The sequence below is a fragment of the Drosophila sechellia genome, chromosome 3L, assembly GCF_004382195.2.
Source record: "Drosophila sechellia strain sech25 chromosome 3L, ASM438219v1, whole genome shotgun sequence".
In the NCBI taxonomy this organism is placed as follows: domain Eukaryota; kingdom Metazoa; phylum Arthropoda; class Insecta; order Diptera; family Drosophilidae; genus Drosophila; species Drosophila sechellia.
In genome coordinates, this window is record NC_045951.1 from 16106455 (window position 1) to 16134451 (window position 27997).

The 27997-nt window shown below is 43.0% G+C and overlaps 2 protein-coding genes across 2 annotated transcripts; one reads left to right on the top strand and one right to left on the bottom strand.

The window, feature by feature from the left end:
- The first annotated feature begins 317 nt into the window (after positions 1–317).
- LOC6605968 (protein scarlet) lies at positions 318–3050 on the top strand. Its single transcript, XM_002030744.2, has 7 exons — positions 318–716; positions 893–942; positions 1051–1187; positions 1295–2260; positions 2331–2572; positions 2632–2732; positions 2788–3050. Exons 1-7 carry the CDS (start codon positions 388–390, stop codon positions 2961–2963), a joined length of 2001 nt encoding a protein of 666 aa, XP_002030780.1. The 5' UTR covers positions 318–387; the 3' UTR covers positions 2964–3050.
- Positions 3039–27886, bottom strand: LOC6605969 (adenylate cyclase type 6). The gene is made up of 27 exons (XM_032719519.1): positions 27695–27886; positions 26941–27240; positions 24921–25032; positions 23040–23194; positions 22348–22835; positions 20532–20923; positions 20347–20467; positions 19825–20005; positions 19049–19198; positions 18247–18368; positions 16786–16878; positions 15798–15944; positions 15415–15573; positions 13484–13628; positions 13326–13420; positions 13106–13265; positions 12805–12902; positions 12499–12589; positions 12309–12422; positions 11029–11166; positions 10495–10655; positions 9940–10073; positions 8941–9050; positions 7679–7848; positions 7374–7555; positions 7004–7128; positions 3039–6082 (listed from the first exon to the last, which is right to left on the bottom strand). The coding sequence occupies exons 1-27, from the start codon at positions 27884–27886 to the stop codon at positions 4844–4846; spliced, it is 5574 nt and encodes a 1857-aa protein (XP_032575410.1). The 3' UTR covers positions 3039–4843.
- Between the last annotated feature and the right edge of the window lie 111 nt (positions 27887–27997).

The following is a 27997-nucleotide window of genomic DNA, read 5'->3' on the forward strand; positions in this document are numbered from 1 at the left end:
CATCCAACCCGCGTAATTTTACTAATACGAAAAGAAAAGTGAGAATCAGGAGTAAGTAACGAACAATAATGTAAAATTCATTTTAAAATAATATGTTTAAAAGTACATTAATTATAATTTAATAATATTTTGTAAAACTTTCCTTTTTGGTTTTAAATTTGAAACTTTTTAAATTCTAGTTTACAGTAAAAATAAACAAATCAAAGATACTCTTTGTCAAATCCTCTTTACCCAATCTTCACTGTTCCCGTCCATCTTACTGTCAACTTGGCTGTGACAACTTCTCAGAAAGGTTTAGACGGTTAGTTGGTGCCCAGCTGTGGCACGCTTCGGTTCAGAAAAAGTCAGGCTCCTCAGCCGTGAGATCCAAGATAAAACCCACAGATAATGTCGGATTCAGATAGCAAGCGGATCGATGTGGAGGACCCGGAGCGGGTGGAGCAGCACGAATTGCAGGTAATGCCGGTGGGCAGCACCATTGAGGTGCCCAGCTTGGACAGCACACCCAAGCTATCGAAACGGAACAGTTCGGAGAGAAGTCTGCCGCTCAGGAGCTACAGCAAATGGTCGCCCACTGAGCAGGGAGCCACTCTGGTGTGGCGGGATCTCTGCGTCTATACCAATGTCGGTGGCTCCGGGCAGCGGATGAAGCGGATCATCAACAACTCAACGGGGGCCATTCAACCGGGCACTCTGATGGCTCTAATGGGCTCGAGGTAAGCTGCTGCAGAAATCGATACCACTAAGAGATCAGGTGCACTCGAGTGGAATGTGCTCGAGAAGAGGCTGTTCAAAAAAGTGCTAACTATGTCAAGATGTCTTATTTTCGGATCTGATAAGCAGAGATTCCGCTGGGTGTCGCCCCCTCTAATAAAACTTCTCCCATTCACAGTGGCTCTGGGAAAACAACACTCATGTCAACGCTCGCCTTTCGACAGCCGGGTAAGTTGTAGGCACTACCAAGTACATGCGACTCTAGTTCCCGATAAGATTACACTGATCCCCATACAATCTCCGCCCGCTCCATTTGCATTGGGATCTGTGCTGCAGCCGGGACCGTCGTTCAAGGCGACATTCTGATAAACGGCCGGCGCATCGGGCCCTTCATGCACCGCATCAGCGGCTACGTCTACCAGGATGACCTCTTCCTCGGATCGCTGACTGTTCTCGAGCACTTGAACTTTATGGTGAGCTTTAAACTATGCAGATGTGTCTAAAGAAAGGGATTAGACGTATCGTATCATATCTATCATATCTGGCGGAATAACTTTCATGTTTGTTTGTTCTGTTCCAGGCACATCTCCGCCTGGATCGTCGGGTGTCGAAAGAGGAGCGTCGCCTCATCATTAACGAGCTGCTGGAGCGAACCGGCCTCCTTTCGGCGGCGCAAGCTCGAATTGGTAGTGGCGATGACAAGAAGGTCCTTTCGGGGGGAGAACGCAAACGATTGGCATTCGCCGTGGAGCTGCTGAACAATCCGGTGATTCTGTTTTGCGATGAGCCCACCACGGGACTGGACTCATACAGTGCCCAGCAGCTGGTGGCCACGTTGTACGAATTGGCCCAGAAGGGCACCACCATACTGTGCACCATCCATCAGCCGAGTTCGCAGCTCTTCGACAACTTCAACAACGTGATGCTGCTGGCCGATGGGCGGGTAGCCTTTACGGGATCACCTCAGCATGCGCTGAGTTTCTTTGCGAATCACGGATACTACTGCCCGGAGGCCTACAATCCGGCGGATTTCCTAATAGGTGTCCTGGCGACCGATCCTGGCTATGAGCAGGCCTCTCAGAGATCGGCCCAACACCTATGTGATCAGTTTGCCGTCAGCTCGGCGGCCAAGCAGCGGGATATGCTGGTTAATCTGGAGATTCACATGGCCCAGTCGGGCAACTTTCCCTTCGACACGGAGGTGGAGTCCTTCAGGGGCGTGGCCTGGTACAAGCGCTTCCACGTAGTGTGGCTAAGGGCATCGCTAACTTTGCTAAGGGATCCCACGATTCAATGGTTGCGGTTCATCCAAAAGATCGCAATGGCATTTATTATCGGAGCCTGTTTTGCCGGAACCACGGAACCCTCACAGTTGGGCGTGCAGGCTGTTCAGGGAGCACTTTTCATCATGATATCGGAGAACACCTACCATCCCATGTACTCCGTGCTGAATCTCTTTCCGCAGGGATTTCCGCTGTTCATGCGGGAAACCCGATCCGGACTCTACTCCACGGGACAATATTATGCCGCCAATATACTGGCTTTGGTAAGTGTTGTAACGAGCTAATTAAATTAAATTTAAAAAGGAGCATAAATTTTCACTTGTTTGTCAATAGCTGCCTGGCATGATAATTGAGCCCCTGATATTCGTCATAATCTGCTACTGGCTGACGGGTCTGAGATCCACCTTTTATGCCTTCGGAGTGACTGCCATGTGCGTGGTGCTGGTGATGAATGTGGCCACAGCCTGCGGTTGCTTCTTTTCCACGGCCTTCAATTCGGTGCCGCTGGCAATGGCTTACTTGGTGCCCTTGGATTACATATTCATGATCACCTCGGGAATCTTTATACAAGTGAAGTGGGTGATTAAATTGATACTTATTATTAACTTGGTTTCAAGGAACACTCAACTTTCAGCTCGCTGCCAGTGGCGTTTTGGTGGACACAATTCCTCTCATGGATGCTGTATGCCAATGAGGCAATCACCGCTGCTCAATGGTCTGGAGTGCAGAATATTAGTAAGTTTAAACAAGATAAACCGTTAAAGATTAATATTAATTGAAATTTGAACAGCCTGCTTCCAGGAGAGCGCCGACTTGCCCTGCTTTCACACGGGTCAGGATGTCCTGGACAAGTACAGCTTCAACGAGAGCAACATCTATCGCAATCTACTGGCCATGGTGGGTCTTTACTTTGGCTTCCATCTACTGGGATATTACTGCCTTTGGCGAAGGGCCCGAAAGCTGTGAGGAGGGATTCGGTTTGAGTGCTGTAAATATACTTACTACAGAGCTATGAACTCATCCAATAAACAATGCCTAGAATTTTCAAATTAATAGCGCCATTTATTAACACAATTTGTTTTTTTATTTCCTTTGTTTGGAGCACAATGAAACACATTTACTTAGACTGTGCTTAGTTTTGTCCTTACCAACTTGAAACTGAACATCAAAGCTAATCAACAACGAGTTCAATACACGCATACACTTATGATTATATAAAATATATAGGATACTTTATACTCAGTTAAATTATAGTTCGTAGCTAGGCGTAGTCAAAGTGGACGAGAGGCATTCGTAAAATTTGCAAGTTAAAACTAAGTAACAAAAGGTTATAAAATAATTTATGCATCTTTTCATTTTCTTCATAGAAATCACAGCGAGAATTTTGTTTGTTTTTCTTTGGGTTTCGTTTGTTTATGCTTGCATTTTTTTTAAATATATGTATTTATACTTAGTGTTGATGCTTTCAGCAACATTGAGACATACAGACATCGAAACACATTTAACATTACTTTTAAACAATACTATTTCAAGACATAACGTATTAGATACTCTCTCCACCTCAACTTATACTCTAGTAAATATCGTTTGTGCAACAATTCAAAAAGTTTTCATGTTGCTCCTCAATTGACAGATTTTTGGTTTTAGTTGTTAAGAAAAAACATCAGCTAAGAACAGCGTCAAAAACCGATGTCATATTTCTTTTCGATATGGTATGTAATGTATGCTGTCCCTTAGTTTGGTGTAAAAATATTTTGCTGGGGAATGCAATCGAGTCATGCAACATTGAATATTTCCTTTTCATAACTGCATGTTATAGGTTTTCATGAATGAAAATAACTTCAAGTGATCATAGATTGTAAATTATATTTTTATATGTTCATATACGAAGACTAACGCCATCTATCGTTCACAATTGTATTCCCCAACATCAAGTAACAACTAATTATTCGATTGACATTGAACATTAAATTCGATTTCTTTTGCCCGCGTATGCCCTTTGAACTTACATGCTACTGCAAACACACATAGGAACCTTACACACCTACACTCCTTTGCAAGGACTCTGCCCCAAACTTACAACCTATCGAATGCCTAGCAGTTCTAACAATGCTCTTTGGTACCCAGTTGAAGTGCAACATTATGCTTTCGTACATTGGTTTTATGTGTGATATGGAATTCACGTTTGTTGGTGCCCTGAAACGCTAACTGAGGAACATGTAAAGCTACAATAAATGCGAGATCATACAGGGGGGGTTGTGGGGGAGAAGCTGTAAGTACAGTCGAACTTCCCTAGCGAGAACCACAAAAGCGCTATTGTGCATCAATGGGTATTTAATATTTCAAAAAAAAACTTTGTGCTTCTCAATATGCAGATATGACATTTAGGTATTAACATTTTGTAATTATTTTTAGATTAACTGTTTACTTAACTATTCTGTTTTTTATATTTTTAAGAAAGGCTTATTTATCTGTTTTCTATACGGAATTTTTATTGGAAGGTTAATAATAAATGTACTGTAATTATCCTTGGTAATTCGAAAGTATATTGTTGTTAAATATTGTTAAAATGTTTTTATGTTGCATTTAATTTAATTCGCTTAAATAATCTTTAGACAGCTTTTACATATATGGTTTCCTTATTATCGTTTTGATATTTCTGTAGCTGTGATAATACGGAAGTGTCCTGCTAAAGAAGTTCGACTCCAAGCCAAATCAATCAATATATCCTTGCCCCAAACCGTTAACTCCACCTTATCCTTACCGATAGTCCTACCTCTAAGGCTCAGCGAAGTGCCTTCGGTTTTGTACATATTTACACGGCTGCCTGTGCATCCCTTCGTCGCTTACGTGCTGACATCCTGCAGGAGTGCGGTCCTCGGACTACTCGCTCCTCCGCCACCCGTGCCCTGTGCGGAAACCGATCCGTTCGTGCTGCTGATGAGCACCATGCTCCGGCTGTTGGGCAGGACAAACACCTCGGAGGTCAGCTGGCCAATGGGGCTCATCGACTGCGAGGTCTTGATGGGACTGCGGTTGGGTTCCAGTGAGGCTGTGCGTGGCTGCCAGTCCTGCGATGAGTTCTCCGTGGAGGATTGGCCGGGCACGGAGCCACCGCTCTCCAGAGTTCCGGGTGCCGTCTGCGTGGAGCTCTGGCTCTCGTTGGACAGGAGTCGCGTGGTGGTCGAGGTGGTGAAACTAGCCGCAATGGTGGTCACCGAGCGGCGCTTCTTCTGCTGCGAGGAGGAGTTCGATGATCCCGACGAGGATGTGAAGGGCGCTGCTGTGGTGGTCACCGTCTCCGTCACATTGAAACTCACAATTGTGTCTCGTTTTCTCAATGTGGTGGTGGTTGAGCTGCTCGTTTCACCGCGGAGATTCTGTTGCTGCTTGTTGCTCAGATCGGAAAGACTGATGTTGTTCTTCAGCAGGATCTCCAAGTTCTCAATGGAGTCCTTCAGTCCGATCTTCTCGTCCCGGGCTATCTCATCCTTTAGATCCGCCACCAGTGTCCTCGGCGGAGCAGTAGGCGTGGCCAAGGACTTACTTGCCCCACCGCACTCCGAACAACTGTCGGTGGCGGTGGGATTCGCATTCGATAGTGGATTACCACCTCGCAGGATGGCGGGCAGAGCGCCAATGGTAACCACACTGGAACTGTTCGAAATGCTGGGCGTTATGCCCGTGGAGCTACTCACCGTTGTGCCGAAGGAGGAGGATATGTTATGCTGCCGGCAGAGCGACTTCCTCCGCTGCGCCGTCAAGTTCTGCATATTGGAGTTCATATCAATGTCCGGCGAGGGCAGCAAGTCGTCCTCCTGTTCCGTGGAACCCTGCTCCTTCACCTGCTCCGCCTGTTTCTCCGTGGCTGTTCCGCTGTCCAACTTCTCCGGCTCCTTTGTCAAGGTCAAGGTCTTTGGTGGTTCCACCTCGGTCTTGGCCAACTCCAACTCTTTGGCATCTATGTGCCTCCTGCCCTTGAGGAAGTAGGTGATCATGGAGCCCTTGCCCTTCACATCCACGCTGCCGCGACAGGTGAGCTCGAAGCCTCGCCCCTCGAGTATCTGCTGCATCTCCTGTGTCACCTGGCCAGGTTTGGAAAGAAGGAGGCGGAAATAGAGAACGAGCGATAACATAAATTCTGTCTGACAAGTTCAACGGCTCGGCTTTTATTTATTCACCCGCTCACCCGTGGCCAAGTAATTCATGATAACACCCAGGACCACTGCTCCACAGCTCCCACGCCTGTTCCATACTCCCCCCATTCGCAACCCAATCCCCCCGAGCGTCGCTCGCTTAATAATTTACTTCCCTTGCAAATTTGGGCCTCCACTGCTTCGTTTTATTGACAGCATCGAAGCACGGCAGATAAAATCAAGTGCGCATTTTTATTTGAAGCTGAACTCACGCATATCAATACATTAGGGTGGACCATGATCAATAAGTAACTATGTATGTGCAAAATATTTTAATTATACGAAAGAAAAATCAATAGATATTTTTATGCCACTGATTTAAAAAAAAATGGTACTAATTCAAGTGAAAGTAATTCAACTGATGATTAAATTTTATTTGTAAATGTTAAAAAAATTAATTTTTAAATTTAATATATATATTAATGTTAATTATTTTACTGTCCCTTGAGTAACAAACATTAAGTTAGAAGAAAATTAAATTCCATTGCATCGAAATTCAAAATCGAAATTTACCCTTCATTCAAAGTATCTTTATTTTTGGTTGTCTATCTATATCTGTGCCCTTTTTTTCATCTGTCTGCGTCGGAAAAGTTTTCGGTGACACTAAAACTTTCGCACTGAAGTGGTCAGCCCAGGTGGCCATTGATTAGGTGGGCGTGGCACCGCCCTTAAGCCCAAACCCAACAAGTTTCGCAACAAGCATTTCGCCAGCTTTTGCCAAAAGCGAGAACTTTGGATGGCAAAAAAAAATGGAGCAGCTTATATCCAGCTGAGTGCCCGCGATTAGGCGATGATTGCATTAAGACTCACCTGGATGTGATCCACCAAACCTGTGGAGTCCATTCGCGAAGCCACATTGACGGCGTTACCCCAAATGTCATATTGGGGCTTGCAGGCTCCAATAACGCCAGCCACCACAGGACCAATATTTATGCCTGCAAACACCGAAGTTACAAGACAAGGAACACTCAGAAAAATAATTTAGTGTTGCAAAAAATTTTTAAAAATTACAAATCACTGCCTTAGCAAATAGAAAATATTATGAATTGGTCCTATTATTATGGTTCTATTTTATCTTCATCTTTTTAATTGTAAGAAAAAACTAGAAGTTGCTAAGAAATGGATCTGATGATCCTTTAAAACTGTATCTTAAAAATCTTGTCAAGCTCAATATTCTCACCTATTCGCATGCGAAAGTTGTTGAAGGAGTGCATGTTGACCTCCTCGATCTTGTCGAACAGCTGGAGGGCGTAGTCGGCCATGGCGGTCACGTGGCTGAAGTTCACCCGGTCGCAGGTGTTCGCCGTGAGTCCGGATGCCGCCATGTAAGTGGCGCCCGTGCTCTTGATTTTCTCGATGCAGCTGCCGGAGGAGAGAGGAGTAGACGATGGTGGCCGGAAATGGACCAGCACGCAAAGTGGTTAACACCGTTTAGGCCAGAATGAGGAAGGGGAAACGCTGGCGCTGCATGGGCGGGCGACTTACCGGAAGCGCTCCTCGCTGAGCAGCTCGTCGAAGTCGGCGATAATCTCGTTGAGCAGCCGCAGGCACTCCACGCCCTCGTTGTTGCCCTCCAGTTCCACGTAGAACTCGGAGAAGTTGGGTATGCTGGCGAACAGAATGCAAACCGAGTCGCACTGCTCGTGGTACAGGTCCTGCAACAAAGTCAATCGAAAATTCAATTACAATCCGACTGGAACTGGCACCTGTTTATGGCTGTGCACTAAACTGCAAATGTTTGGAAAAATCAATGCAAAATCTACGCTGCTTTAAAACATACATTTCAAGAGTTTATAGGTTTTAACAAATGAAAGTTAATTGAAAATGTATGTTTGATTTATTTCGATATATATACCCGTATTAAAAAGTAAGTGGGAAATAGGAAAATCCTCATAACAAACTATATTTTTCAAAATTGTGCTTTCTTTATTCTCTTACTGGTTTAATATATAAGTGCAATTTTTATCAAGGATTTAAAAATGTTACAAAAATGCATTATGCATTAAGATTTATTATGAATAGTGTTTTTTGGGACATTTTCTCACTGTGCTCCTGCTTGCCAGGCTCAAGTTGAGCTCATTGGCTCTTGTCCCGCTGCCAAAGTGGGTGCTCGTTGGCCATCAAATGCGGCTGCTAAGCTTGTTGAATTTGCATTTAATGCGGGCGGCTGCCACGCCCACTCGCCTCCACAAGTGCACAAGGAACACCAGCCACCCATCCACCGACTTTCCATCTTGGGGCAAGTGCAGTGAGATGTTTTCTGGCCACATACACGTGGTCACATCACAATTTGCTACCCAAAATCTAAAACCTTTCGCCACCACCCAACTCCAGGCGCTGCTCCTTCTGCATGTGAACATTTTGAGCAGATTTCACAGCCACAAAGTTTTTTAATATGCCGAACAGTTTGCCGGCATGGCTCATGAATATATGGCCACTACCCATGTATATGGCTAAAATCGGTGCGTACAGTAGTGCCCAACTAAGAAACTATTCAGATTGATTTCTTATACCAAACTTGATTATATATTTCAATAAAAAACTGTTGTCTACGAAACGTTATATTTAATATTAACAAACTGGCTTTTTATGTTCTACATTTTTTAGCTATAGATCGTTCGTAAGTCTTTAAGCACACAATTTATCTTTTTCCTGCCACAACCAGCCAATTTAGATATAATATTTAGTGCCATTTACTTAGCCATGTCTGTATTTAGTGGTATTTGCTGGCATATTTATATACTTACGTCAAGGTGCTTTTCGCGGCTCAGAAAATGCTCGGCAACGTGAACGGGCAGAATGTTTTCCAGCAGTTTACGGTTATAAGCCTGCAGGTGCTCCATATCCTCCTTTTCCTCTGCGAAATGAACGAGAGCGGTGGAAAACAGCGGCGGAAACCCAGAAAAACGAGGGCAAAAAATAAGAGAAAAAAACATAAGCGTGAAATTGAAATATCAGTTTATCAGTTTACCGAAGCGGAAAGTAAAAGCGCCAGAACAGAAAGCACAGGACTCAAAATACACATTTCCATTGCCCGAAAAAGGGAAAAGCCGGGGAAAATGTTTTTCAATGCTCGTCTGTGTGGGTGGAAGTGCAATTGTGCACTAATACTAATGAAGTGGCTTATGCGCTGAAAGTTTTCCCAATCCCTCAGTCGCATTTCCTCGGAGGAATCATTTCAAATCACTGACAGTGTGTCAAAGCGGGAAAAGCGGCGTCATGAATGAAGGAAACTGGCTACCAACTTTCCAACTCCTGAATTTTAATCAGCAACATAATTTGATGGGTTTCTATTTGCCTTAACACAAAATTAGCCAAATTCGTTTGTTAATTTCGGGTAGCTGTGTGTACTAATAATTTAATATTTAACTTGGAAGTTTAAAATTACATGGGAGTATGTAATACGAAACTATAGAAATTATGATAATCAAGCAGAGAATTTATAGTAGCTTAGAATTGGTCTAACCTATTAACTTTTAGCTTTAATTTAGTAAAAATTATTTTATAAATAAAGCATTTATGAAGCAAATCAAAATTGAGTTTATGAAATGTGCAAACTTCATAGATAGACAACTAAAAACGAACTCAAAAACTATTTACTTGAACGTTCTCTTTGACAGCTGTAACTTTGTAAACTGCATTTTCAAGTTGGGCACATGGACTTGTCCGTGGAACCATTAGAAACCTTTGTCAGCTTTATTTTCTCTGCGCACTTTCCACTCTGGGAATAATTAAACTTGTCTCACCCGTGGCTTGCAGCTTCCAGATGAAGTCCAGTCGGTAAGTGGCCTCCGTCTGGTGGCTGTGGAAAATCAGGGCCACCATAAATGCAAAAAGGAAGATGGAATCAATTATGTAGCGCAGCAGGGCCTCCTCGTTCCTGTAAATCCGATGGCACAGTGCGGCGAGAAAAGGTGCAATTGTCCCGAAGTGGCGACAATGACCAAGTTATTCCAATCCATTAAACGGTAATACGGCGGCAAGGACGAGAACAAGAAGCAGAGCGGTTACTGCGGCACTTGATAAATGAATCCAACTGGAGGCGGGGATTCGGATTCGGATTCAGAGTTGGTGCTAAATACAATTTTAATGCAGTTTGCGGCTGCCGTAAATGCAATTCAGCTGGTGCCCTCGTCTCAGCCAAGTGCTGCAGCCCCCTTCGACCCCTTCGACCCACTGAACCCAACTGAAATTGCATTACGCCATAATTCGTTTTCATTCAGAGATAGCGCAGCTGCCTCGCTGAATGTGGAATGTTGGATGTTGGATGTTGAATGTAGGATGCTGGATGTTCTACTTACGCCAGCTCTTGGCTCATTTGCCTGCTGCGCGAGTACAAGTAGGAGGAGCAGGCCATGTAGCTGCCGGAGGCCAGGAGGAGCAGCAGCAGCTTGAGCAGGATCCGCAGGACCTGGTAGGTGGCACAGCTCATCATCGAGAGCAGCGTGAGCAGCAGGAAGGTCTGTGGGCGACGAGCAAGCGAATCAAGCAATTATATATTCATGACCCACCCACACAGAAAATAAACACGGAACAATTGCTGTTTACTCCTGCCACGAGTGCCATACATGAACATGTGTGCTCTACAAATGTTGACGTCAAGAGACTCAAACTTAGGGATAAATGTACTTTCTCCCAAGCCCGCAAAAAAACATAAACGTTTAAAGCAGAAGTCATATTAAACATATTAAAACTGATATAGAAATATGACTTGTATATGACTTTCCTTTTCGAAAACTTCCATATTTGAACATTTTTAGATTAATGGAAATATTTCCAATAAAAAAGCTATATATCGTCTGTGCCCATAATCCTTGCTCAATACACTCACTCACATTGTAGGCCAGATAGAAATCACAATCGGGTTCCTCGGCGGCATACATCTTCGTGTCATTCAGGCTGATGCTCCCGTTCACATCCATCCAGAAGCGCCTCCTCTGGAGCAGCTCCATTTGGCGGCCCGATTCCTGAAACTAGGGAGAGCACGGCTAATTAGCTGTCCGGCCATGAATTTCGCATTAGGCAAGCTTAACGATCTGCGGGCAGATTTTAACGAGCATCCAACAGGGCATGTCCTGGCCCCGTAGTCCTGTGCCAGCGAGATTGGCCATTAGGTCGGCCCAAAATGAATACGAATGCGCCTCTTAAAGTGCCATTAAACGCGGCCCGAAACAAACAGAAAAGTGACAACGAAATGTCAAGGAACTTGCGGCCCGAAACTTGCTGCAGACAAAAGCCATGGGGCAGGTAACAAGTTGCCCATAAAGCCACCACCACCCACTTCATCATCATATGAGCCAGGATCCCGGGATCCTGGGGCCAGGACTCGTTCGTTGCCCCTCGATGCCTTGACGAACTTTAATGGAAAAACTTTTGTTTTGACGCGCCCCAAACGAAACGCAACAAGCTCGGCCCCGATTTTGTTTGGACTACAAAACGTAAATTATTTGTATTCCTTTCAAGAGGTTGCCCTCTCCGAATCAACCCCGCAATTTACTCTGGAATTTCTAGTCGAAAACTTTTCCGCTAAGCTCACATAAATGCACAGCAAATGATGGGCAAAAATAAGAACTTGACTTGGCCCGAAAACAAAGGCAAAGTGGCATCCAGGTTAAGTTAAGATTCATTTTTTATTACTCGCAACGGAAATCACCTGCAAAGCTTGCCTATCAAATCAACTTGCGCGTTTGTTGCGCATACGCAGTGTATGCCGCAATAAAGTCCGCGGCAGCGGAACTAACTTTACGGACATAAATAAAAAGCAAACATTTATTTGACAATAATTTCAGCATTTGATTAAGATATATGGGAAATAAATACAAAATTGTGACACATAAATTGTTTTGAATATTGATAGTAACACTTTATAGTTATATATTTATCTTGTTAATAAAATGCAATTCATTAAAATCATTTGTTTGGGTAATAAAATGGATATATGGATGGTTAAAAGCTGCAATAATGTTATTTAATGTTATTTTCTCCTTATGAAATCAAAATGCGCGACGTTACAACATTCCGACATGTCTTTTTGAAACTTCACTCAAATATTTATAGCATATTATGGGGCCGGGCAATTAATGCAGACGGCGGATTATAATATATGCACACTCACCATGGCCAGCAGGGTGGTAAGGACAATCAGGGCGACGCTGGCAAAGGCGAACAACTGGGATATCCTGCGATTGCTATGAATGCGCAATGAGAAGCGTTTGATGTCCGATGGCAGCTAAAAAATTTTGGCATTCCGCCGAATGAAAAATGCAGAACGTCAACATCTCCCCGCACTTTTTGTGTGCTCTCACCTCAAAGTTGATTTTGTGACATGCCACCAGAAATACCAGGAAGCCGAGCAGCACCAGCGCGCCAGTGGACAAGGCCAGTGTCAGCAGGGAGCTGGAATGGAGGAGGAGAAGGAGGAGGGGCTTGCCAATTTAAATGGCCAACAACTTTTTCGGCAACACGTATACGCAGTGGTGGATGCAAAACAGCTCGGGGCTCGCCTCGCTTGGACGCCTCGAAAACATCATCTGAAATGGTGGTTTCCAGCTCATCCGCTGCCTCTCCCAGTCTCCCAATCGCAGTGCCAGTTTCAATCCCCATCAACTCACCTCTGGAAGACCACCAGCCGCATTATGCTGGTGCCGAGAAAAACCAACAGACTGCAGTAGAAGTAAACACACAACATGCGATCTGGTTCGCTGGCGTACTGAAAAACAGAGTGGTAAAAGCAGGGCTTAGATATGCATTATGCAGCTAGATTTGTTTACAGTGTAGCCGGAACAATAGTGGTGCAAAAATGGGTATTTTCTTCTTGTTTCTCATTTAAGCAACGAATAACATAAGCCAGGGCAGGCAAATAACATTGTGTGTTTTAAAGGTTATTTAGGAGTGTATTAATTGGAAATGTACCTTCCTCTCCAGAACATTATCCTTGAAGCAGAGCAGCAAGGACTGGCAGTGCTCGGCCCTCAAATGATCGATGCTTCGGGCATCGATGGCACGCATCAGATACTCATTCACCTCGTCCTCGGGATCCTTGGCACTCTCCGAACTGTCGCCGAAGCCAAATCTGCAGTTAAATACAATTAGATTACTTACTAAAGGTAATTAGGTAATTAATTAAACATACTTTGATGTGTGCTTTTGGGCCGTACCATGACCCATCATACGCAGCTCTTTGGAGATATTGCCATTCACTTGCAAACGATTTCTGGACTTTTTGTGCTGAAAATAGGAGTGCATTCTTGAACTAAAGATATCTGATTACTGCTAAGTACATGAACTTACTGGTCTATATATATCGCCTGGCACAATTAGATACGTTTCTATCTGATGATCCTTGAGATACGAGTTGCGCTCGTTGCCTTTGCCGACCTCCACTTCATAATCGCCATCCAGACACTTCAGGGTCTCCTTGGTTATGTGAACGCGCCTGGAAAGGTCGAAGGAAAGCAACAAGAGGACACATTGTAATGATTATGTATCTTTATCAGCTTAGGGGAACCCCCTCCACTTGTGTTTCCCTCTTGCGGTTGGTCAGTTAACCACAGGAAGCACAAACATTACATGGCACATGTACCATTTTCCACACCCACAATCCAAGCAACACTTGTCTATCCCCGTTCACCAAATAGTTTTTTAATGCTCTTCTGGGCGGCGGACGTGGAGAATCCGGCAACAGATGCCCCGGGCTTCTTGAGATCCTTTGGCCGCCATGAAACTACTGCCACGTTGTTGATTCTATTGATAATTACACGACGCTTTGTTATGGATTGCTGTAGTCCACATTCCCCGGGGCATTCCACTTCCTCCTGCTGCTAACGAACTTTTTACATGCCACGCCGGCTCACTCAACTCTCGGCTAAAATTGCAGCTTATCGGGCAGCCCACGGAGACGTAGGCGATGGCTTACACTTCCACTTTGGCCAACACCCACTGCAGCTATTTGCTTTTAATTTCACCCGGGACAGGGCTAACAAACGAGCTGCCGTCGCCCGGCTGACCCAAATAAACTCAACAGTTACTTAAACTTCCACCCAAAGTCGCAGCGTGAATAATCACAAAAAATCAACACAGAAGGCAAGTGTGCAAGGAAAGAGCTCGAAACTGTGGGAGTACTAGACCAGTAGTTCGACCCTTTGCTATCTAGTATTTTGGAACATTTCAACTGGCTTTAGAACAAGTTAAAATGGTTGCAAAGTAAGCACAATTGTGTTGAAGGTTACTTCTTAACTTAGCTTACACAATAATGCATACCTCTCATATTCTGTATATTTTTTAATGGTTTATTGTTAGAATTTACCAAAATATGAAACAAGTTATTATTTACATTACATTAGTTCAATCTAGTGATCTTCAATACACAACAGTTTCATATTTTGCAATCTGATACTATATGATTCCGAGCATCCTTATATACCTTTGCTAGCACGAACTTTTGATGCCGGGGTATCCGAGCAGAAACAAATTGTTCAAGTGTTGAAGTGAGTGCAGCTGAATCAACAGCAACAAAATATTGTTGTGGAGCACTTATCAGTGGGGCGGAGTGGGTGGCGTGGGTGTGGCCCCCCATTTGGTGGGCCATAATCGATTGGGCGGGCTATCTGGGTGAGCGGGGATGGGTGGGGTTCTGCAAAGGGGATCGGCAAGCACTCGTAAGTTACCAATAACTTGACGCCTTCAGTTAACCACAAGTCGCATGCAAAATACTGTGTGTGTGTGTAGGGCAATTACAAGGATTAAGACCACAATGGAGAGGCTCACCCTCGAGTCGAAGGACTCAGAAGGACTCGGGAGGACGAAGGACAACCGCAGAGCGGCGACACTTTTGGACTTTCGAGTGTCTTTATGGGAGGTGCTTCACACAATACAACTTCTGGTCGGCCACAACAAGTTGGCTTTAATTGTGCGCGCCACTGCTTTTATTGGCCAGAGTTTTCGGGAATGTAGGAGATATTCCCACATTCACCAGCCATTATTCACAGCTGTCGCAGGAAGTGGCTCCAACTGGCCGAAACGGGCTTTTCAATGGATTGAATTTGATTTGCCGGCAGAATGAAATTGAATTTGCCATGGGAATGGCAGCAAAACGAATTGAATCGAAGGGGATTTCCCAAGCCGCCGACCACAAAAACGACCAAGACAATGGATACTTCTGAAGTGTCAACAGATGACGGCCAAATCGATTAATCTCAGCTAGATGATTAAAGAGCACTCACCCGGGAATGCCGCCACTCTCCATGTGATTGGCCAGCGTGACGTCGTTGGACCAAACGTCGAACTGCCACTTGACCAGGCCCAAAACGCCGCAGTGCACCCGGCCCGTATGGATGCCCACTCGCATGTTCACATTCACGGCCATCACCTCGCGAACCAGTCTGCAAAAAAAAACAAATTTGCATTGTTTTATTTTGTATATAAGCACAGATTTTACATAGGTGCTGCAACCAACAAATTGTATTTATGAATGTGAGAATGTCTAAAAGAAGCAAAGAAATGCGAGGAAAGGAACTCCTTTCTCGATTTTCCAGCGCTGCAGCCACAACAAAGCCACAAAACAGCAGTTTCCTTTGTGTTCCTGTTTGCTGACACGGATACTCACGCGATGGCGTCAATCATATCAAGTCCCATTTCGACGGCACAATGGGCGTGATCCGGACGAGGTTCCGGGAGTCCGGAGACGCAGTAGTAGCAATCGCCCAGCAGCTTAATGCGCAGACAATGATGCTCCGCAGCCAATCGATCAAAGCTGCAATGGAAGCGGGGGGAAAATGGAAACGGAGAAGTTGGAAAATGGACAGGAAAATCGCCACAAGAGCTGTAAGTCTACACACAATAAGCAACGGCCATCAACTCATCTCAGTTTATTCGGACACAAAAGAAATGAAAAGGGCCCAAAAGGATATTCTTATCCAGCTTTTGTTTCCGAGTATCATAAACTTTAAATTAATTAAACGTTAGATAATTTGATTTAATTTCCCCCGAAGGCTCACTTAATTTACTTTTGCCACCATGGGCATCAACAATTCTCCTGTAAACTAATATTATTAAGAGGTCGACGAGAATAACCCAATAATATATATATATCCCATCTTCATTCCTCTTTTCTAACTTCTTAAATTATATCTTTTCCTTGTCCATTAAACCAACTTGTTACTAGTGCCTAAGCTCGGTTACAAAAAGGTTAGCAGGTTTATTTGTTTGCCCTAGGTCAGTTTCCCCTGCGTTCACTTGGAGCAATTAATACTAAGAATTTAAAGAATTTAACGAGCTTACTTTAGACTTACACTTCGAAAAAAGTTTAATACTCAAATGTATGCTACCCATTATATAGTCTTTTTTAATGTTTCAGTACTTATGAAACACATTCCATGAAATCATCATCATCTACGCAGTCAGTTGTGAATGTAAGTCATATGTATCTACCATAAACGTTTTCAAGGACCATCAACATCCCCTTTTTTTGGCCAGTGCATGCGTTGTTTGCCATTAATTATGACCACAACTTCTGGGCGCCCCAATGGTCCATTCAGCTGGCACATGCAACATCCAGTTCGCATCCGAGTCCGGATCTGAATCCGAATACTCACCGGGCGAAGAGCTCGTTCAGCAGACGCACCAATTCCTCGGCGGTGCACTGATCCGAGAGGCTGGTGAAACCGCAGATGTCCGCAAAAAGGATGCTGGAAAAGGGAAGAGGAATAGGGGAATTGTAAGCTGCAGGACTCAATTCTCGTAATAGCTCGTAATAACCAAGAAAAGCAAAGCGTATAGTTTTTCCATTTTCAGATCGTAGCAAAGCAGCATTTTTAGCCACATTTTTGGATGTGGAACATATTTGTTCGTACCCTTTTTAAAACGAGAACTTAGATATAATTTTAAAGGTGAGACTTTTAATATTGCATTTCAAAAAGAAATGTCTAGCGCACATAAAACATATTGCTGTAATTAATAAATTTCTGTAAGTAATTTTAAAGCCGTATTGATTTTTGTAATGCCAGTTTTCTATCTAAGAACCAACTTAATGTTTGTCTAATTATATTATATTTAATAATACCATAAAGGTTACCAATGAAGTCTCAACTTCTTTAGGCAAAGGAAATTTGCATATATTTCCCCCTGCCTATTTCATTTCCCTTTATAACGCAGTTAGCTGCCACCCTTGTGGCATTATTTCCCCTTTATTTAAGGCTGAATTATGTGTTGGTTATTTATTCCCCCGAAATCTAACAATGTTAAATCCTTGGCCTATGCAACTTGGCCATGTGTTGACAGAGCCACGTTAGCACAGCCACTTGTTCTGTTTCTTCATTCTGCTGATTTTACGACTCGTAACTGAGAGGGGCTTAGTCGGCTCAGCGCGTAATTTAATACAAAATGGGCTGGGAAAAGTTTGGGAGGGTAAACATAAGGCCAAGTAACATTGGCAGGTCGGGGTGAAAGTTGAAAGGGTAATGCTCTTTATTTATGCTCATTTTCTTACATGTAGTTATTGCCAACATAACATCATTTTATTTACAAAAAAGTTTAAGAAACAGCTTTAAATTTATGAAGTATGCACTTCCTCAAGTAGTTTTTCGTGTAAATTGTGACAGCCAGAACTTCCATTTAGAACACCATAGAGCTGATACGTTCTAGGTATCTTTTCTTTATCTTCCCAGCAGCAGCTTTTCACATTTCACCCCTGACAACTTTGAACAGAAATCCCAGCAACCCATTCGAAAGGGAAGCGGAGAAAAGGCGACAGACAGAGGACATTTCTGGCTCAAACAGGTGCGCCTCAAAGTATGCTTTATTATGCTTGGTTGACTGCTGTTTGCGTGCGTGCGTGTGTGTGTGTGTGTGTGAGTGCGCATGTGTATCGTTTGTGTGGCGCTGTGCACTTGGCTTTAGCTCCTTTTTGGCTTTGCATACAAATTCATTGCTCGCGTTACACGCTCAGACATTCAGACATTCAGAGACTCTCAGCCGAACAATTTATTGACTTTGCATGCAAATATATTCGGGCGAATAAGCCACCCACATCCACTTTCCCCCCGAGTTCCACTCACCTGACATTCTCGTGCCGCTGGATATATATCTTATGGAATTGAGTGTCACGTGGCTGGCCAGCAATGTCGTCCTTCATCTCCATGGCCACATGACGGGGCAGCACCGACAGCAACAAGCGTTCCTGCAACAGAAGGATCGGCTTTAATACCACATCCATTACCAACTTCCAAGCTGCTCCATCGCGATCGACAGGCATAAATTATACTCTATAAAAAGTGTGCATTTATACAGTTTTTTATAATATTTAAAAGTAGAAGGATATTCAGAGTACCCAAGTTAAATGTAGATCTTTAAAGTGTTGTTCTGTTCCCATTTTTGGTCCTGAATGGTGCCATCCAAAGGCATCTGTACACTGCGGAACTTCTCTACATGGAGCACCATTTCGATTGTTATGCTCAAGATAAAAGACCACAGAAATGCGAAGGAGGAGTGGGTTATTACAAAAGAGCATGGGATGAATCGGTGTCCCGCTGCTACTCAGTCAACATTCCGTTTGATGCAAACAATTTGTGCGAAATTTGCCCAGAGTTCATTATTTCACCTTTCGGTTTTGGCCTTTTCATGTTCCATGCCCACACATCAATGAAACACCTGCAGATTTCTCTTTGTCCACAGCTCCTGGGCTTTCCCAGTTATCCAGCTTAATATTAAAGGTATGAAGTGAGCATACTTCCTAAGAATTTAAAGTATCAGATGTTAAATACAAATAATACTCAAGCGGCTTTAAAACGTATAATAATGAAATTATAAGGACTACTTCCAATAACCTGCAGATATTTCTACCCTTTAAGTACCACTCACCTGCTGTTGGTTTTCGCGCTGAGTCCTCAGCCTGGCCTCGATGCACTGCCTCGTCTCGATGAACGCCTTCCGCTGGGCCTTCTCCTTCGGCCAGTGGGTGTAAACGCCAGTGAGATTGGCCAGGAGGAGGGCCACCAAAGTGCAGAGGAGCTGCGTGCGGAGATTGGGGCATTAATGACATTACGAGCCATAAATACGAGGAAAACAACACTTAGGCGGCTGCGAGGCGGTGGAGCACCCTCCACATTCTCGATTTCATTCAATTTGACGGCAATTTAATTTCATTCCGTTCATGTTTACTCCCAGGCCCTTGGACACGTGCCACTCTTAGCTGCTCTGTTTTCCACTTCCCTGATTTGCCCGCTCCGTAAAGACGGCCAATTAAAGCTAGATGTCCTCCCCGTTCGCCCCCTTTATGGCGCAGTATTTCAATTTTATTATTCGCTAAATCAATTTGCATTTGCGGCTCAGTGAAAGTGCCAAACCTGTTGATAGATGGCTACACGCTCCATTTGAAACATAAACAATAAAATCGTATTAAGTTATGTCACAGCGCAAAGCTATGTTTTCTTTTAAACTAAAAGCGCAGTAAAATATGTTATTAAGTAAATCGGATTGTATTAAAATATATTTCATTTCCTTATTTCCTAAGTTTTCTTTTATTCATTTAGCCAATTTTCTGAAATCCCACACATTGCGTAATTAGGCTAGTAATTAAATTGGATATCATTCAAGCAGCCAGCAATTCAGCACATGTGTCCCCCACTCGCACTCACCTCCTCCCAGTGGATCATCTCGACCGCCTCATCCTGCATCGCGGTGAGCCTCAGGCAGGTGTACAGATGGACGACGCTCAGGAGGATTCCGCCGATCAGAGCCTCCCGGAGGCGGAGGGGCAGCATCGTGTAGGTCATGTAGATGAGCACGATGCAGCAGGCGCTGCCGTTGAAGGATTTGCTGCCGGAGGAAATCGGACAGGAGAAGAGCGATTAGGACACTGGAGGAGCACAGGTGCGGTTGTTTGCTCAGCATGATTCCAAGTTCTCGCAATTAGCGAGCCGTGAATGATTAATTTTGCCGGGCCAAGCCACAGCTGCAGTACACTGAGGAAAATATTATGGGTCTCTACTGACAAGCGAAAATTGGAAATAGATTGCACAAAGGATGTTTAAAACTTCCACAAGATATTCCCCTTTATAAGTATAAGTATATATAAATCAACATTGAATCCAAATAAACCATATTGGGGGTATTGATTTTTGTAGTGGGCTTGTTAGTAATGGAACTCATATACCAACCTGGGTTGCATGGCATAGCTGACGGCCACTTCGATGGCCAGGAAGGTGCCCAGAATTACGTAGGACACGAGCACCAGGAAGATCTCGTTCATGGCTGGCTTGGAGAGGATGCACAGCAGGACTGTAGGCGAACACAAAGGGATTAGTGCCCGAAGTCAGAAGTCACGCGGTGCGAACCAACTCACAGGCATAGACAATCCCGCAGATTAGCATGACAATGAGGAAGACCAGCACGGACTCGTCCACCTGCATCAGGATCAGGGGGATGAGTTGGCCGTAGCCCAGGGGTGGGTCCAAATTATCGGTTGCAGCTCCATCGTTTGTCGATGTATTTAACACTTCATCACGTTCCGCTTGTGAAATTTGATTGTAGTCGCGGACACGCGGCGTATACGTAATGTGCTTGCTGCCAGCACTCCGCCCGCCATCAACGTCATCATCATCATCAGGAGCAACTGTGTACACATCGGCATCATCATCATCATGGGGGGCAGTGTCAACAATCAACTGGGGCTGGATCCCTCCACCCTTGACCAGCCCCACGACCTGCAGGCTCCGCTTCTCCCGCATCCTGTATCTGCAATAAAGTCCCAAATTTCATTTCACTCGCATCTCAATTGATGGAACTGTCTGCTTTGTGTTTGGCCAACTATCCGTCTTGCCGGCATTTATGGCCAGCATAAATATTTGTGGCAAAATAAATCTAAATGTAAATGGAACTGGCAGGCAAAATGAATTCGACCAGCAGTCAGTTAACATACAAGCTATTGATTTAGGAATTGCCTAGTGTGTGTTTTTGCAAGAGTTATTTCTTTATCCGCTGATGTCTTGTATGGATATGATTTCGTTGACAAATATTTGTGGGAAAACAAATTGCAATAGGTGGTGCTCAAAAACATAAAATGAATATTTTTGTCATTTTCTGACAACTTGTTGAGCACAGGAATTCGTTTATTCTTGTAGCCAGTTAATCTCATACATTTTTCGTTTCAATTTCAATAAAAGTTTGATTTTATTTTAAAGACTTAAATTCTCTCGAGCTCGATAGGATTCTTACCCACTTATTTATTTAAATCCGCTGTTAAGGCGTATGGATAATTATTCTCTACCATAATGATTGAGAACGCTTTTTAATTGCCTTTTGAACAATTAAAATAATTTCAGCAATAATTTAAGGATTCCACTACGAAACTTATCTAAACTGTTTTAATTTTAGTTAAAGATATAATAGTTCATGATTTTCTATTGTCTGACATTGTCCAGATTTTCGTTTCCTTTCGATTTACCCACAAATTTGATTTCAATATGCGTTTAAGTTAAACTTTTTCCCAATATTCCGCACTCGATTAAAGCCTCGTCATGGATTTCCTTCATCAATTGTGGCTTCTCCCTCGGCTAAAATTACTTTTCTTGGAGCTTAACTTGTTTCAGTCCTCCAGCCTGCTTTAAATTCAATTTGAACCTACTTTGGACACACTTTTATGGGCTCAGCTCTTTTCGGACACCCAAGTTGAATTTTCATTGAATTTCAGGAGGCCGCTCGAAGGAAAACCTCAAATGCGAGCTGTGCAAAATATGAATCGCCGCCTTTCGGGAAAAGCACATTGTCGACCGGGTGACCTGTCAGAACTTCATCTTCTTCACTTTCATCTATTTTACACTCTTGAATTTCATCTGTGATGGTGACAAGATTGCTATTTTGTAGCTAAAGGAAGTGTATCTTAAAAATTAAAATTACAAATGCTGAAAGTAAATGTTCTAGATGTAAACACATATATAGATGGCTATATGATTTTATGATTAAACAAATTCAGCATGATAATGTAAGTATATAAAACTATCTTCAACTGAATCTTCAACTAAATATAAAACTAAAGTTCTTTTATAAATATATTGTATGATTCTTATATCTTCCTCTTATCATATATTTTTAAAATAATATATTCATTTTGTTAGAATATTAGCTACTTTGTACCATAAATAGTTGGCATATCTGCTCACCTGGTGCGATGCTGTTGATGTGACTTGTGTTTGTATCGGTGTTTGTGGAGGCGTCGATAATGTTTGCGCTTCTGACGACGCCATACCACGCCCCCTCCGCCCAGCTGCCCATTATGGTCCGTTTCAAAATCGGCGAGGTTGCGGTTATGGGCGGATTTTAGTTCACCGCCAACCGCCCCGTTGCCCACCCAGCTGCCATTGGATGCGAGTGCCAGGAGCGGGATGGAGCTGCCCCGGGCCATTTGATCCGATGATGCCGGCGGTGGAGGCATCATTGTGGCGGTCGTCAAGTTGCCCACGGTGGCATTTGCGTCCAGTCCGATTTCGCTGATTTCCAGAAGCAGCGACGTGCTGCGCCGCAGCTGCAGCGTGGTGAAGACCAACAGCGTGCAGGACAGGGCCAAAATGAGGGCCAAAAGCAGGGCCAAAATGTGCGTCGTGTTGCTCTGATTCATACGCAGAAAATACCGCTGATACAGCATTTCCACCTGATTGAAAATGGGAAATGAACACACTTAGAGAAAGGGCTTTCGAAAATGGCTAAATATTTATTGTAACATATAATGATTTAATAGTATAATTAATAGAGATACTACATAGAGGGCAAAATACTCTAGGAAAACAATTTAAGTTCCAAGTCTTTAAGAATAAATCACCAATTTCACGGAAAGCTGGGAGCGTAAGTAGCTTACCTGGAGATTCTTGAACTGGTGGGTGGAGCAGAGGCGCAGGATGATGCGGTTCAAACGGAACCAGAACGAAATGCTGGGGCTCACAGGACCATTGGCAGTTCCGCCTCCTCCGCCGCTCGACATCGGATTGTTGGCCTCCAGGTTGCTGGCATCGCCTGCAAAACAAGGTACATGTGTTGCATTGAGGTAAGAATGAGGTACTGCCTCACTCACGGAAGCCAAATTAATTAGTGCCCAAGCCAAAAAGTTAACCAAACTTGAGGTTTAACTGAAATGTAGCTGCAATTAGCCCAACAAAAAGTGTGCAAATTGCAGTCTGAATTTGCAAGTTCAATTACAGCTGTTGCATTTTCACATTCGAATGGGAAAACGCATGGCCAGAGATTAGAATTATGCAAATTGTAGTTATAAATCTGGCACAGCATGAAATTGGATAGTTTTGTATTCGCCAGAGAGTTTTGATTGTGAATAGTTCGAATGAATATTTCGAATTGTTCAATGAACTGGTTTTGTTAAACACTCGACTACCAAAGATATATAAATAAAAACCTAATGTAATAAATTCATTTTAGACATTTAAACTGGCAGACTAATTAAAAAGTCATCAAATAAACTAACTCGTTCAAAATGTTTCTTTTATGAGCAAATTAACTAGACTCTTTGTAAATAAAACCGAAACAAATAAAATGCTTAATTAAAAACATGAATAAATCAGCTTGCTAAGCCTGACCTTTTAAACTATTGGCTTTTTGTTCAGATAATGAACTGCCGTTTGCGCTCTACATATAAGCATTCAGAATGGTGTGAAATAATTTACATATTGTATCTTAGGACATACTTAAAAAAATGTATATTATTATTATTATTTATATATTTTAAAGCTCAACTATTTAGTAACAATAATATTTCTCATGTGCCAAAACCCACTTCATTTGCACTACTTGGTGATTCCTTTTTCTGACCATATTTCATATTTATTTTGTGGGCAGACAGTCAGATCCACAACCACACCCACAGAAACCTAATCCTTGAATTATTGTGACAATTCGAGTACAATTCATTCGCTTAACGTGTTATACACATTTTCGATTTGCCAGCCATTGTGTGAGTGGCACATCAACGTCTGTGCTCCTGACATTTTCCCTTCTGAGAATGGAAGCCTTGATTTCGAATGCAGCACACAATGCCATAAAATATTTTATTGTAAAATGGAGAACGTCAGCCAAATCGGCATATTAAAATCATTCAACTGTCCCGTGTTCTGACCACAATGCAAAAAAAAAAAAAATAAAAATAATAACAAAAAAAACGTAACCAGAACAAGGCGGGAAAGGCATGAATGGGATCTAGGAGTATGTTTTTCTATGCATCAATAAATAAATGCCAAACGTGATTATGTAAATTTCCATAGATTTCTAAACAGCCAGCCACATACAGATTTCTATGGAAGCCAAGGAAAACCAAAGGCTGGCTTGGTTTCTTTCCCAGGAAATACAAACTAAAATAAATCTGGGTGAAGGGCGGTGGGTGGATGGAGGCTGGTGATATGGATGCCTAGCATCCAAGTCAACCTTGAAGGGGGCAAAAAATGGCGATATGTGAGTGAAATGCCAATGACGAGGAAACGTTAGACGTGAAACGAGAGTGAAAAAAGAAAGAGACGAGACTGCGAAATAGCCTCGTCAAATTCAATATGACAATGACAATCAACTTGTGACATTTTGAGCGCTGTGGCCAGGGGAAAAATGTGTGGCGCCACCCCAACAAATGGGGGGCATGTGTGCATGCTGGTATTTTTATTGACCCTCAGTGGCTCCCGTTACGTGGGGTAAACGCCTTCCTATTACCCAAGATTTTCCCACATTCCAGCATTCATCTTACCTGGCTGCAGCAGCTGCGTCTCGTCACGTTGGTAGATCATGGGGCTGTGGCAGGTGGAGCTGGAGTTGGTGGAGTCCATGGATTCGTCTATGTTGCAGCGCGTGATTCCAGCCTGGGGACACAGCACGGGGAAATAATAAAATTATTATAGCTGACAGCTATGCAATCTCATTTAGTTATTTCAATTAAATGCAAATAAAGGCGAATTGTTGTATGAATTAAACAAAAAACACTGGTAAGAGCGTTTTAATTGGAAATATTTGTGTTAAAGAGTGGTGTATGTGCATCAAAATAGTATTATAGCAATAAATAAACTCATAAACGCTGAAATTATTTCCATAATTTGGCAACATTTATAGATGTCTGTATTCAGTACCTAATAATAATAAACACTCAGCAAATACGCTCGCATTCCTTTCTTCGCATTAAAAATTCATTTGGCCTCTGAAAGTATGCTATGATTTTTTGTGCGGTCCGCAAACAATTGAACTAAACGTTTTGCCCACTCATGCACACTCTCTCTCTCTCTCACACACACACATATACCAGGACTGCCGCACGCACATAGCACTATAGGCTGAATGGTACCGTTTTGTGGTCAAAAAGCTATTTTTCAAAAGTCCGTAAAACTAAGTTTTGATTACGCTATTATGTTTGCATAAGATTAGACTTTAGTGTTGCAAACCAGAAATTTTAAAAAAATCCCGCACGGTTATGATATCAGCTGTTTAAAACAGCTGTTCAGAGTGCCGTGCGCACAATCGTTTGTTTACAAACAACACAATCACTTTTAAATTAATTAATTAATTATTTACAAATAAACAATGAAACGTATTTATCAAACAAGTCATAATGGGATCGAAGCTAATACACATAGTACAAACCGTACTCGGTCCCGTACTCTCTTCGTTTTGATGTTATTAATTTTGGTCACAAGAGGGTATCATTTAGCCTATAGTGCATAGTGGCAAGTATGTTTGGATCCCCGCGGAGTTTTTAAGCAAATTGCCGCCCATTTGAATGCCAGAAATGCTTTTTTGTAGCTCCTCTCACTTTTTTTCCTTTTCAATTTGCTAAACTTTGTCAATTGACTCTTGACAGCGAACGCAAATAGAAATACTCACACACACACACACATATAGACGTGTGCAGCTGTTAAGTGGCCCCCTGTGCATGTCAGCTTAGCCGTGCAAGTGTGTGGGTGTGTGGGTATCCGCCTGCAAGTGTGTGGGTAAGTTCACAGACATGGCTTTTTAGTTGGCATTAAAACTCTTTTGTGCAAAGTAACAAATCTAAAAATATATATCACTAAAAGTTTTAAAAAAATATTTTCAGTTCGCTCTTATTGAAAAATAAACATTGTAAGACATAAAGCATAAACTGAACTACCTATTAATGGCATAAAAACTAACTTCTCAGTGTATTTAAATAAACTTAAAGTTTTTAGAAAGTATAAGGAACATAATATAATAATAGAACAGGAAGAAGATTATAGCTTTCAACCAACAATATAATAAATAAATTTGATTTTATACGTTTTGTTTGACTAATGAAATCAACTTTAAACTTAAAACCCCAGGGAAGCTCGAATTAATGAAACACAAAATGAAATTAAAACAAACGTGTGTGCTGGAAAAGTTTGAAGAGTTTTCAATTAGCCGCAGGATATCGGCCCCAAGCCAAATTTCAACATCGATTGCGATGGCACAATAAATTTTAGTTAAAGCAAAATGTTGTGACATGCAGTCGTTTTGCTCGTGCCAGATTGTTTGACTTTAAATTAATTTCCCAGGGCGACTGTTTCGTCCCTTCTCAATGCCCATGCCCATTAGCAAACTCAGGCCTCGATGAAATTGTATTTAAATTTAGCTCGGCCCAGCTTATTTGCGGCACAATCGAATTAAATATTTAAGTCCCACAACAGGTGGAAGGAAGATGGGCTGCGGAGATGAAGCCTGTCATCGACGTTGTGTCCATTAGGCGGGCAAATTAATTGATTCCAGAATCCCCTCGAACTCACCGCAATCAAACTGCTGCTAACCACGGCCTTGCCTCCCTTGGCACTCGTATTGAAATGTTCGATCACCTCCCAGTTGGACTTCTTGGGCGTCGACGGCTGGGTCTGCGTCTGCGGCGAGCCCGCTCCGGAGGAGGTGCCCCTGCCATCCTGGCCAGGCACATGCAGCTCCATGGACGCCTGGTGGCTGCCACTTCCTCCTGCTCCTCCGACTCCTCCTCCACCTCCTACTCCTCCTCCTCCTCCGCTCCCCGCCTGACGCAGCGAGGCCGAGCGGCTGAAGAACTTTCTGTGTTTGCTCTCCTGCAAGGAAATATGTAAAATGGTCAGTGCATCAATATGAAAGGTGAAAGTAATATCGAGAGTGGCAAATAACAGGAAAATATTTAAACCACAACGTTCAGTCAACGAATGTTAATATAAAAAACGATTTACCAATAAAAGAGAATAATAATATTCGTAAAATTTGGCTGATTATTTCTGCCAATTAGACTAGAATCGAGATAAAAAGAAAAAAATGCATGTTACAAATACTTAGATTGTTAAAAAAGGTATAAACGTTGATAGATATTATTATAACATTCGTCGATTTAAATTCGTTGCATTTAAAATATTCGTTGTTTTATTTATTTAATTTATACTCTGATTTGAGTAGAGTATACTATTTCCTTAAGAGCATTGGCAAAGGTCTTTCCTTTTCCCCAAGGAACTGTTACGCAATGATATTGCGATTAAATGTTCGACACAATTAGCTCACCTCCTTGCTGCTGGCCAGGCTCGAAGTGCCGGATCCGCCAGGACCTCCGGCTGCTCCTCCATGCCGCATTCCCCGGAGGGAGAGCCGCTTGGACCACTCCCGCTTCTGGCTCTCCGACGACAGCGAGCGAAAGATGTGGGTGGCACCACCGCCCACTCCGCCACCAGAACCGGCTCCTGGCCCACCGCTCATCTGGGTGCTTCGATCCACTTGCGCTGCAACGAAGGGAGTGGGAGAACAAAATTGATTTTCATTTTACATGCTAAAAGAGGCAGTGCGCTAATTTCTAAACAAATTGCCAAT

What these genes read in the sequence shown, in the direction of transcription:
- LOC6605968 (XM_002030744.2), top strand. Translation starts at nt 388, where the DNA reads ATGTCGGATTCAGATAGCAAGCGGATCGATGTGGAGGACCCGGAGCGG. An exon ending in ATGGCTCTAATGGGCTCGAG is followed by an intron (nt 717 to 892) that starts GTAAGCTGCTGC and finishes TCCCATTCACAG; the next exon opens with TGGCTCTGGGAAAACAACAC. An exon ending in GCTCGCCTTTCGACAGCCGG is followed by an intron (nt 943 to 1,050) that starts GTAAGTTGTAGG and finishes TCTGTGCTGCAG; the next exon opens with CCGGGACCGTCGTTCAAGGC.
- LOC6605969 (XM_032719519.1), bottom strand. Translation starts at nt 27,886, where the DNA reads ATGAGCGGTGGGCCAGGAGCCGGTTCTGGTGGCGGAGTGGGCGGTGGT. An exon ending in GCCCAAAAGCACACATCAAA is followed by an intron (nt 13,266 to 13,325) that starts GTATGTTTAATT and finishes ATTTAACTGCAG; the next exon opens with ATTTGGCTTCGGCGACAGTT. An exon ending in CTGGAAGCTGCAAGCCACGG is followed by an intron (nt 9,051 to 9,939) that starts GTGAGACAAGTT and finishes TTCATTTCGCAG; the next exon opens with AGGAAAAGGAGGATATGGAG.